The 12487-nt window shown below is 38.6% G+C and overlaps 1 protein-coding gene across 8 annotated transcripts in view; it reads right to left on the bottom strand.

Annotated features, from left to right (window-relative positions):
• CD163 (CD163 molecule) overlaps positions 1-12210 on the bottom strand; it is a 35933-nt gene extending 23723 nt beyond the window's left edge. For 3 of the 8 annotated variants that reach the window (XM_082742550.1, XM_082742549.1, XM_082742545.1), the window contains exons 1-6: positions 11880-12062; positions 10475-10561; positions 9236-9556; positions 6079-6399; positions 2423-2743; positions 1379-1699 (exon numbers count right to left, since the gene is read on the bottom strand). In XM_082742550.1, the coding sequence (XP_082598676.1) occupies positions 1379-1699; positions 2423-2743; positions 6079-6399; positions 9236-9556; positions 10475-10561; positions 11880-11910 (1402 nt within the window). In that variant the 5' untranslated portion in view covers positions 11911-12062. Of the gene's footprint in view, positions 1-1378; positions 1700-2422; positions 2744-6078; positions 6400-9235; positions 9557-10474; positions 10562-11879 lie in introns of all 8 variants that reach the window. The other 5 variants (XM_082742548.1, XM_082742544.1, XM_082742547.1 and 2 more) reach the window with 5 other exon arrangements.
• Between the last annotated feature and the right edge of the window lie 277 nt (positions 12211-12487).

Genomic DNA, 12487 nt, shown 5'->3' with positions numbered 1-12487 from the left:
GTAATGCACATAGGAGCACGTGTAGATCAGGATGTATCTGAAGTAAAGCCTTCGGTTAGTGGACACAGAGCACCACATGACCACATCTCTACATGGTGAATGGTTTTGCTGTTAGGTGGCTTTCCCTAGAGTCTTTCTTTTACCATATTGGTAATCGTTACGTCAATATGTTACCTGACAGTTGTTAAAGAAGGCATCACTTTTCAACGTTAGCATTTGTGTAAATGTGATTAGTATAAAATATTAGAGATTTTCCTTAAACCTGGCCAACTCACAGCTCACTTTGGAACTGCTAACAGAGGTTGCAGTGAAATACACAAAAGCATTCAGAAAAAAGAAGTTCTTACATAGAAAGATGGAGCCCAAGGGTTAGTCATGCATGTTAATCCAACATATTTTTAAAATCATTTGGAGACATTCCCATGAAACACATATTTAAGTTCTATCTTCAAAATTTTAATCCTTAATCTTTCAATACTTCCATGGATTTAAAAATGACTCAATTGTTTTGTTTCTTAATGAATAAGCATAGGGAAAAGAAGAGAGAGAGGCAAACCAAGAAACAGACTCTTTACGGAGAACAAACTGATGGTTACCAGAGGGAAAGTGGGGCCGATGAGATGGACGGGAGCGCTTGTGAAGAGCACTGGGTGTTCTTTGTAAGTGTCCAATCACTTATTTGTACATCAGAAACTAATATTACACTGTATGTTAACTAGCATATTTTTAAGATTTTATTTATTCATTTAGGGAGAGAGAGAAGGAAAGGTGAGGGAGGGGCTGAGGGAGAGAGACAATCCCAAGCAGGCTCATTTCCCTAACGAGCGCAATGCAGGGCTGACATGAACGTGAGATCATGACCTGCGCCTAAATCAAGCAGTGATCACTCAACCAACTAAGCCATCCAGGTGCTCCTTAACTAATTGTTATTTAAATAAAAACAAAAACAGGGCACCTGGGTGGTGCAGTTGGTTAAGCATCCAATTCTTGGTTTCAGCTCAGGTCATGACCTCAGGGTTGTGAGAATGAGCTCCGCACTCAGTGGGGAGTCTGCTTGGGTTTCTCTCTCTCTCTCCCACTGCCCCTCCCTCTGCTCAGTCTCTTTCTTTCTCCCAAATAAATAATTAAATCTTTTTAAAAAATTACTGAAAAACTAAAGTGAACAAACACAAAATAAAACAAGTCATACCTTTGTCCAAGTCACAAAATGCATTATAAAGATATAATTCATCTGAAACACATGATGAAATAGACATTTTCTGGTTTCCTTCCTAAGAGCTAGTCATAAGGACCAATGTTTTTCATCAGTTTCAAGGATCTTACTGGAAATTTACATTCCTGGAATTCGACATCTTCACACGTTGACTGAAAGTCTTACCTGAGCAGGTAACTTTAGCTTCTTCGTAGTGATCACAGCTAAGGCCGCCCCACTGCCAGTTCTGGCAGTCCCAAAGAGAAGATTCATTTCCAACACAGCTGCTTAAAAATAGCCAGGTATCTGTTGCCTTAACTTTGGAATAACTCTGATAGGACGTTTTGAGAGCAGATCCACATCCCAAATGCCTGCAAACCACATCGGCTTCTTTCAGTCCCCAGCTTCTGTCACATACTTTCCCTAGCAGCTTCTGAATTTCCACCTCCACTGTCCCAGCACAGCGGCTGCCTCCACCAACAAGTCTCAGCTCCAGATCGGAGCCATCTGCAAAAGAAACAAAAACTTAGTCCATAGAGACATATGGAGTTAGCAACCAAAGGATAGAGTTGTTTGTTTGTTTGTTTTTATCTTGCTCCTTCCCAGATACTGAGGCATTGGAAATGATGACATATCCATCTTCTGACTTTTTTTTAACAGCCAGTATAGGCCATGAGTTTGGTTAGAAACAGGATTATAGTTGCAAGGGTTAATAAAAACTGTTGATGGCAGAAAAATATGAGCAAGTCAGAGATTTGTTAAAAAGACATAACATTCTGTGTCTCGGACTTAGAATCTGAAATGTGGTCCCTAAGAGCACCCTGAATAATTACTACAGAAAATAATCAGATGACCCTCCAAACTAGTCAAATAAAGAATGGGGACATCTGAGTGGCTGAGTAGGTTGAGTATCCAACTCTTGGTTTCAGTTCAGGTTGTGATCTCAGATCTGTGATCTTGGGATCCTGATCTTGGGGTTGTGGGATCAAGCCCCAGTATGGAGTCTGCTTGTGGATTCTCTCTCTCCCTTTCCCTCTGCCCATATTCTCCAAATGATGATAGATAGATAGATACATAAACTCTTTTTAAAAAGAAAGGAAAAAAAAGAATGTGTTTACGATTCCTTACAACAAGGAAATAATTAGTTATTTCTATCTCTCCCATCTTGCCCATTCCTACTCCTAAAGAACACAGGTCTTTCCTTCTCTGTTTTTTTAAATTTTAACTTACCAGAACATGTCACACCAGCATCTTCATTATGATTGCAATAATGCTTTCCCCATTCGTGGTGTCTACACTGCCAGAGAGCAGATTCGTGTCCATGGCAGGAAACACTGTCAAGCCAAATGTGTCCTGTTCCCTCACTGGTGTTAACTCGACCAGTGGCGGTGATGGCAGTTGGGCATCCCAGTTGCTTACATACGACAGCGGCATCATGACTATCCCAGCCATCATCACACACTGTCCCCCATTCCCCTTGGAATTTTACTTCTAATCTTCCTGAACATTCAGTGACTCCATCTACCAGTCTCAGGCTGAGATCTGCTCCATCTGTAAGAGAGGCACAAAACAAATCATGATTAAAAAAACAAAAATAAGGGAGGACTCTAAGTAGGGACAGAGAAACATATAATAACACTGGAAATCATTAAAGGTGGAGAAAGGGTAGCTTGGGCAAGAAGATAGGACTTTTCAGAATGGCTAGTATCAAAAAGATAAGAAATAACAAGTCTGGCGAGGATGCGGATAAAGGAGAACCTTCTTGTACTATTGGTGGGAAAGAAAACTAGAGCAGCCGCCATGGAAAACAGTATGGAGGTTCCTCAAAAAATTACAAATAGAACTACCTTATGATCCAGGAATTGCAATACTGGTTATTTTCCAAAAAAATACAAAAACACTAATTTGAATGGATCTATGAACCTCTATATTTATAGCAACATTATTTATGATCGGCAAATTATGGAAGCAGCCCATGTCCATCGATAGATAAACAGATAAAGAAGGTATGGTGTGTGTGTGTGTAGTGGAATATTATATTATATATTATAATATATTATATTATAATGGAATATTATTCAGCTATAAAAAGAATAAAATCTTGCCATTTGCAATAACATGGATGGAGCTAGACAGTATAATGCTAAGTAAAATAAGTTAGTCAGAGAAAGACAAATATCATATGATTTCATTTATATATGGAACTTAAGAAACAAAACAAATGAGCAAAGGGGAAAAAAGAGAGAGAGAGGCAAACCGAGAAGCAGACTCTTAACTATAGAGAAGTGTCGGTCACCAGAGGGGAGGTGGGGGAGAGGATGGGTGAAACAGGTGAAGTACACTTATCAACATGAGCACTGAGTAATGCATAATATTGTTGAATCACCAGTTTGTACACTTAAAACTAATATAACACTGTATGTTAACTATACTGGAATTTAAATAAAACACTTAATAAAAAAATTAAAAAGATAAATACCATATAATCCCATAATTCCACTAATGGCTATTTACCCAAAGAAAATGCAAATGCTAATTTGAAAAAATACATGTACTTCTATGTTTACTGAAGCATTATTTACAATAGTCAGGATTTGGAAGCAGCCCAAATGTCCATCTATAGATGAATGGATAAAGAAGATGTGGTGTATATATACGATAGAATATTACTCAGCCATCAAAAAGAATGGGATCTTGCCATTTGTAACAACACGGATGGACCTATAGGGTATAATACTAAGTGAAATAATACAAACAAAGAAAGACAAATATCATAGGATTTCATTTATATGTGGAATCTAAAAAACAAAACAAATGAATAGACTCTTAACTGTAAAGAACAAACTGGTAGTTGCCAGAAGAGAGGTGGAGGGATCAAGAGGTACAAACTTCTGGTTATAAAATAAGTCAGAGAGATAAAATGTAAAGCATAGGGAATACAGTCAATGACGCTGTATTAACTCTGTATGGTGACAGATGGTGACCACACTTATTGTGTGAACAGCGAGTAATTTATAGAGTCATTGAACCAATATGCTGTACGTGTGAAACTAATGTAGCATTTATGTCAATGATGCTTCAATAATAACTTTTTTGGAAGAAGAAGACAGGACTTTTCAGTACAGAGAACATGTACTATAAAAAGAATTCCTGGGGCACCTGGTTGGCTCCATCAGTGAAGCGTCTGACTTTGGCTCAGGTCATGTCTTGGGGTCCTGGGATCAAGCCTTATGTCAGGTATTGCGCTCACTGGAGAGTCCGCTTCTCACCTCTCCCTTTGCCGCTCCCCCTACTCTCAATCCCTCTATCAAATAAATAAATGAAATCTTAAAAAAAAAAAAGAAAGTAAAAATTTCCTAATGAGATCCAGGGGCTACATTTTATCTAGAGATTTGTTTGACTATCACAGAGTTTTTATTGGAATTATTTGTTTTTTCTTGCTAAATCCGTATTTGCATGCATTCAGGCGGTATGCCTGGTTGCCCAGGACAACCTGGGCATACTCCTGGTTGCCCAGGACTCAACAATGACTTCTGCCTCTGACTCCTTAAGTATCTGTAACTACCCAGTTTGCGTCAAATGCCTGGTCCCTTTGTGACCACTTCCTAAGTCTAAAAGCAAGCAAAGAGAAAAGGGGACCTCAGCATTACCACTTTCACCTCCCCCAATCAATATTCCTCAGAGAACAGAGCTTGATCTTGAGCAATGTCTTATAATAAATAAGTTGCCTTTTCCTTCTGGCAATTTTAGCATTTGCTGCCCCAGTACTGTTTACTGTGAGTGCTAAGCATTGAGAAGAAATGTGCTGACTGGGGACCTGGAAAGATTTTGGTGGGGAAAGGAGAATGAAAGGTAAGTCCTGTGCTCTTTTCGATCCCCAGTCTCTCTTGCTTTCTTCAGCTAACAAATTCCATCTCTTCTGTAGAAATTTCATTCTTTGTAGTTTAAATAATAGATGGCCATGTTGTTTAACAACAACAAAGGCCAATGTAAGAAACAGAAAAAGAGCCAGAATCCCCATGACACTGTGTAAGTGTTTGAGTGCCCCCATGCCTGCAGCCAAGCGTACCCTCTCAATTTCCCAGTTTTCTGAGTCAGTATCCTCTTTCCGTCAAGTCAGTTAGTTAGTTAAAGTTTGAATCAAGTTTTCTTGATTGGAACAAAAAAAGATATCTGGTGAATACAGAGACATTTTTACTCTATTATATTTTTCTGAATGTTCTCTGGGGTTCAGGACCTACTAGGTCAGCTTCAGACTAAGAACTCAGGTGAAAAAGGGGTGTCATCCCTGCACACACAAATTCAATGTCCCTGTCCCCTGAGCAAGCATGAAACACGGAAGTCTCTAGACACAGAGTCTGTTCCTATCATAACACTAGCTTAAATGAGATTTTAATAGAAAACCAAACTATTTTTTATCATTTGATTCTGTAAATTTGAACTAATATTTTTGGGAAGGTGTGGGTTAAGCTTTTTGCAGGGAGAGGATGGTAAGGAGTGTGATTCATTTTTAAAACTCATCCCAAAAGTACAATTTGCTAGTTAGGCTGGTTTTTTTTTTTTTCCCCTTTTTCTTTTTCTTTCTTCTCTTTTTTGGGCGGGTTGGGTGAAGAAGGAGGACTGGGGTATTCTCCAAACACCTCCCTCTTTCCTCATGACTGGAATCTCAGTTTCACTGCTCATCCTTCCTCCCTAACCTAGTTATTCTCCTTTCAGTTAAGGTAAAATCTCCACAGGTATCAGGTGGGGAACCTGAAATGGGTCATAATAAGATGATGGAGGATGCACGTCTCAATCTGTTTTTAAGAGTTCAGGCTTTTCAGACTCTCACCCCCCATTCTTTTGTCCTCTCAGGAAGAACAGAACAAACCCAGACCAGTCCTTACCCATGCAAATCACTCCAACGTCCTCAGAGTGATCACAGTTATGCTTTCCCCATCCTTCGTGTTTGCAGTTCCAGAGAGCTGACTCATTTCCACTGCATATAAGATCATCAAACCAGATTGGTCCAGAACCTTCTCCAAAATTAGCTGAACCAGAGAAACTGACAGCACTTCCACATTCGAGCTGTTTACAAGCCACAGACGCATGATCTATGTTGAAGTTATCATCACACACTGTTCCCCACTGTCCTTCGAACTTGACCTCTATTCTTCCAGAACACCGATTTCCTCCATTCACCAGCCTCATCTCCAAATTGGACCCATCTAGAGCAGAGAAAAGACCAGAGTTCAGAAGTCATATTCATTCAGAAGTGACTGTAGGAAATAAGATTGCTCTGGGAGTTTGAGATTTGATGCTGTCCTTAAAAATGGTGCCTCATTTTGGATGTTGCCCACCTTACATATTGGAAAATTGTAATTGTTTAAAGACCAGCTAACAACTAGCACTTTCATCTACACCTACTCACCAAGGAAAATGTTTTACAGATTAAAATTTTCTTTCTGCTTTGTTTTATTTCCTTCCATTATTAAGACAAAGTAAGCACCCTTTTATATAGAAATTGGTCAATTTGACTTAAAGCACTTATTTTAAAAACTAGAGAAAGTAAAATTAGCTCCTCCAACAAAGAAGCAAAAATGGCAAACTGAGGTCAAGTATAAAATTAGAAAACAGGAAAAAGGGAAAAATAAAAATGCCTAAGCATGCACAATAGTTTTCAAATCATCCTATGGTATACCAAATTAATAAAAATTAAGGAAAAATAAATCAAAATAATTCATTTCTTACCCATCTCCTGTTTGAATCAAAGCTTCCCCTACCCCAAAGCATCTGGTACCATTTTTAGCAAAGAACAGCTTTTTCATAAAGGAAAATCTCTCTATACACTCTTCCCTAGATTTTCTATGAGGACTAAAATACCCAAGAAAAGGAGATGTGGGATGAAATCTGGGGACACTTGAAAAACAAAAACTATTTGGGCTTGAACAAAATTTTAGAGGCTCTCTTTTTGAGAAAGGGAGTTGCTTTTAAAAGCTCTAAATACCAGGCAAAGATCTCTTACTTAACAGGATTTTTTTTTTTTTTACTCTGGACAATTAATAATCATAAAAGCAATAGTTCACAATTAAAATATGTATCTGGCACTCCAGTGTATCACCTATGCTATCAATCTTCACAGCACTGCACATTTTGGGTTATTCCCATTAACCCTACTTCACAGATAAGTATTCTTGATACGCCTCATCATCACAGTGTCACCCACCCAGAAAAGAGCAAAGCTAGGAGGTGAAAAGAAAAAGCAGTCTAACACCAGCGTTTATTTTCCTGACTGCTATGCTATATTGTCCCTGTGTGTGTGATAATAGCAAAACCTCCTGAGAGATAGAGGCTCTGAGCATTAAGCATTAGATACAGCCTCTGAAATCTCATGAAACTAGGGAGTCCTTGGGTGGCTAGGCATGCACCAGTTGACGCATTCACTGTGTAAACTTCAAAAAGAAAATTTGATAAAATCTATCCTTAAGTATGAAAAAACAGAAAACAAGAGTTTAAAGTGCTACACTGATCGCTTAGCTTAAACCGTTGGCTCTGTAGGCTGCAATAATACTAGTAAGAGCCTGGCAAGAGTTGTTTGTTTGCTTGTTTGTTTTAAGATTTTATGTATTCATTTATTTGGGAGAGAGAGTGTGGAGAGGAGGAGCAGATGGAGAGGAATGAGCAGACTCTGTGCTGAGTGTGGAGCCAGACCACGGGCTCCATCCCACCACCCCAAGATCACGACCTGAGCCAAAACCAAGAGTCTGATGCTCAACCAACTGAGCCACCTAGGATCCCTGAGCCTGGCAAGACTTATGATTTTTAAATTTGCTGCAGATGTTACTATTGTTCTTCCCTATCTTTCTGGTGTAATGATTAACAATAAAAAATTAGAAGAGGGAGGAGGGGGAAGAGGAGGAGTGGGGAGTGCAGGGATGGAAGGAAGGAAGAAGAAAAAGGTAGAGCTCTACATGTATTAAAGCACAGAGTTTTCAGAAACTGAAGTTTAAAAAATTTTAAGAACTTTGCTCAAAATAACATTCATGAGTGGCTGAGCTGGAATTCAGTTCCACATTTTTCTAGATATTAGCCTGTGTTGTTCCCAATATACCCCAATGCTTGGGGAGAGATGAGTCCTTTCTAAAAATCAATCCCATAGAGGAGACGGTTTCTGAGAAGGGGGATAGGAGAGAGAGGCCAGTGAAATGAACAAGGAGAAATGGGAAGCCCAAGAATCTGAACTAGGTCAAAAATATGACCTTGGGATTTATAGCAGAAAGGTCTGACACAGAACTTTCTGAGTTATTGTAAGGTCAACTGAGATGAAATTTTTGAAATGTTTTATAAATCAAAACCACCATGGGGCACCTGGGTGGCTCAGTCAGTTAAGCATCTGACTCTTGATTTTGGCTCAGGTCGTGATCTCAGGGTCCTGGGATCAAGCCCTGTGTTGAGCTCTGCCCTCAGGGAGGGGGGCTGTTTGAGAATTCTCTCTATATTCTCTCTCCTTCTCCCTCTGTGCTCCCCAGCTCTCTCACTTTCTCACAAATAAAGAAATCTTACCCCCCCCCCACACACACACAACAATTCACCATTAAATGAAATGAATAGAATTATATACTGAAAAAAGTAATTATACTTAGCAAAACATCCTTCCTTCAACAAAGGATTAGTGCTAGGAATATTTATTTCTCAATTTAGTAAGTTGATTATCAGGGAATGGACAAAAAGTTCAAAGTCCAAAAGCAGCACAATACTGAGAAAAAGGACAAAGAATTCACTTAGATATGATATTTTTAAGTAGGAGTAGAGACTTACAGTAAGATTCCTAACTGTAAAATGAGGCTGGTCACTTCCTCATTGATTGTGGTACTCATAATCTCTTTTGATTTCTTTTCAATGGGGTTTGTCATGCATCATCCACTCTTTTGGCAACCGTTTGGGTGGTTTTATATAGGAAACAGACGACTTACGAAAACTGGCTCCTTTTCATTTTTAACCCATCTACATATTTCTCCCCCACAAAGCATTTCATGTCAAGGCTTTGACTTTCACAAGTCCTACCTGAGCAGGTTATTACAACATCCTGCTGATGAGTGCAGTTATGCTTTCCCCATCCATCATGTTTGCAGTCCCAGAGAGCAGACTCATTCCCTCGACAAGAGACATGATCCATCCAGATGCGTCCAGAGCCTGCCCAGGAATTAGTCCATCCAGTGGCTTTGACAGCAGTGGGACATCCCAGCTGCCTGCAAATCACAGAGACCTCATCCATGCCCCAGCCATTATTGCACACAGTTCCCCATTCCTCCTGGACTTTCACCTCCAATCTCCCAGTGCACTTGTCTTCACCATCCTTGAGCCTCAGCTCCTTCTCTTCTCCCCCTGCAACAATGCATAAAGACAGCCATTTGTCAGGATCCAAAGAGCACATGGAGAATTATCATTCTTAGATTATTTATTTTTTCAAAGCCATATTTGAGAAGCATTCCCAGACTCATCCATGGTATAATAGGAGAATGCTATTTCATGGGTACCCAAGTACAAATATCAGCATCACAGGCTTCAGATGAAGCAAGGACATAAAACCAGCTAAGCTAAGTAATGCAATAATGCCAATTTATATAATCTCCACAGAGAGTTTACTATGTAAATAATATATTACAAAATTTTATAGGTACCAGCCATGTAAGTTTCTCCAAATTCCTAAGATGGATAGAAAGAAGCTCCTGATGAAGATGAAAAAACCAGTCTTAAGTAGTTTAATGCCCATTATACACATATAGGGAAAACATCAAGAATTTTTTAAAATACTAGTTGAAATCTGGCTGAAACTTTTCTACTTAAATGGAAGTCGAGATGGAGGTATTTTCCTATTACCACCTATCTTGAAAAAAATCCCTCCCCCTCCCCCAAACCACCCCCCTCAAATGTCCCAGCTACCATCCTATGATTACTTTAACATAGGAACCTGTGCCCTCACTGATGTCTATCTGGCCACCCTCAATACATTTTAAGGTAAATTTTGGCACTGAATTTATTAAAGTGTTCCTCAAATTTCATTTCATCCCAATAATTCTGAGTTTTTTCCTCCTCTGTATTGTTCCCTATTTTTTAGGTAGACATATTTTAAATCTCTAAGCGAAGTGAACATTTTTTTCCTGTGAAAGTTTATTTTATTTTGGGGGAAACCATGCTATTTTGTTCATATTTCAGTGTCACATGGTTAGGACCTATTTTCTGCTTTTAATATCTGATCCCTTGAAATCATGAAGCATTATTTGCATTTGACAAAGCACTCACCGAGAGAACTGGTGATCAAACAGGCACCAAGGATGGAGACCACAGCCATAGTGGAGGGACTCAAGAGGGTGAAACATCTTCTACAGTCTGTGAAAAAAAAAAAAAAAAGGAAGAAAAGGACAAAAGTATTGCCTTCCCAAAAAGAAGCTTTGGAGAAGACAGATGGTTTCAGAGATTCAAGGTTAGCAAGAAAAGTCAAAATGGCAAGGTGGACAGGAAATATTCATAGGATTAGGATCCTATAGTCTCAGTGAAATAGCTTTGGACATGTTCATGTTTACAGGCGACCTAGGGATGAGGAATTAGGAGCAAGTTGCGTATGGAAAAGAATTTCAAGAGCAGACCTTAAAACCTGGAAAATCAAAAAAGCACCGATGAAAATTAGCAGGGGCACAGAATGATAGTCAACTACTGAGATCTCCAAGCCCACTGGATCCAGATGGTTAAGTTCCAGAAGGGAACAGATTCTTTGTATCAAGGTCAGCTCTGCTTCACCAGTACTGACACCATATCTATTAAACAGTAGCTGAACACTGATGGACTAAAGTGACAATGTTTATATGTGAAAAACTAAATTACTGGATCTTATCCCTAGATAGAGCATAAAGCTCTAAAGCTTTTATTACTCTCACTTACTCTAACCTGACATAAAAGCTAGCATGCGTTGGTGGCCACACAGGAGCACACACTTTGGGATAAGTCACTGAAGTGTGCCCTTTGGACACACTTTCATGTGGTACGCTATACTGCGATTAAAAAGTTTAGAAAAATGGGCCTCTTGGTGGTTCAGTTGGTTAAGCACTGGCCTTCGGCTCAGGCTGCGATCCTGGGGTCCTGGGATCGAGTCCCCAATCAGCCGGCTCCCTGCTCAGCAGACAGTCTGCTTTCTCCCTCTCCCTCTCCCACTGCTCATGCTCTCTCTCTTTCAAATAAAGAAATAAAATCTTTTTTTAAAAGAAAAGCTCTGAAAAAATTTTAAATGCTAAACAAGTCTAACATATCCATAAAAATCACAATGCAGATTTTAACACTCAGGGATGCTATTTAAATTTCCCTAAGTGATCAACTTGTAATCAGTATTCATTCTTGTATGGTCTGTCCATGTTTTCTAACAATTGTTGCTTTCCTACTCAATCTGGTTCAGTTCATTTCAACTCCTTTCTTAATTTTACCTCAGCAATTTTACAAAACTGATGCCAAGTAATCTTTTTTGGTGCCAAATCTAATCTTTATCCCCCATTTTCAATTCTGAATCTATGGCAGATATAAGTTACTGCCATAAAAGCTTAATGCCCACTTTCCATTCCTTACTTTCCCAATGCCAATCACTATTAAATAAGATTCACTGACTGTTAACTTCATACTACATTTAAAGGTAAATGTAGAATAAATGAGAAGAGTTTACCAGCAGATCCAGAGTTTCCATGTGGGACCATTCTGAGTTTGTCCAGTCCAAAGTTCTAATGATTTCTAAATCTTCTTGTATTTTTCTTTAGAAATGTTCTGCTAAAGAGGAGGACCACTAAGACTTCTAAAAATCATCTCACTTCCACAAAACAAAACAAAACAACAAAAAACCAGAAAGGCTACATAATGGAGGTGGAGTCAGTCAATAAAAAAAGGGAAGTCATTCATAAACTGAGGTTCCCTTTCATACTCATGTTTTCTTCAATATGGGATATGAAACAACCAAAAGAAATTGAGAAACATTTACTACAGATTTATAGAAATTAAGGGGAAATATTAACTCATGTACTATTGTTATTGAAATGAATATTTAGATTTCAGTACTGTGTTTTGGACTAATAGAAACAAAAATGGCAATCATTATGTAGTTATGTCAAAAAACTAAAGTGAAATAAGCAAAGCATAATTAAATAATATTATAAATCATTTGTAATACTATTACTATAATCAAATGTACCAAATGAATAATTTTCTATAGACTATGTACAGAACTTGCTTTTTCTTTGCTAATGAGATGAAGAGCAGCAATAAAATTAGCCATGACCA

Source organism: Mustela nivalis (genome assembly GCF_964662115.1).
Source record: "Mustela nivalis genome assembly, chromosome: 7".
Taxonomy (NCBI): Eukaryota; Metazoa; Chordata; class Mammalia; order Carnivora; family Mustelidae; genus Mustela; species Mustela nivalis.
This window is presented reverse-complemented; position numbering and strand designations above follow the sequence as displayed.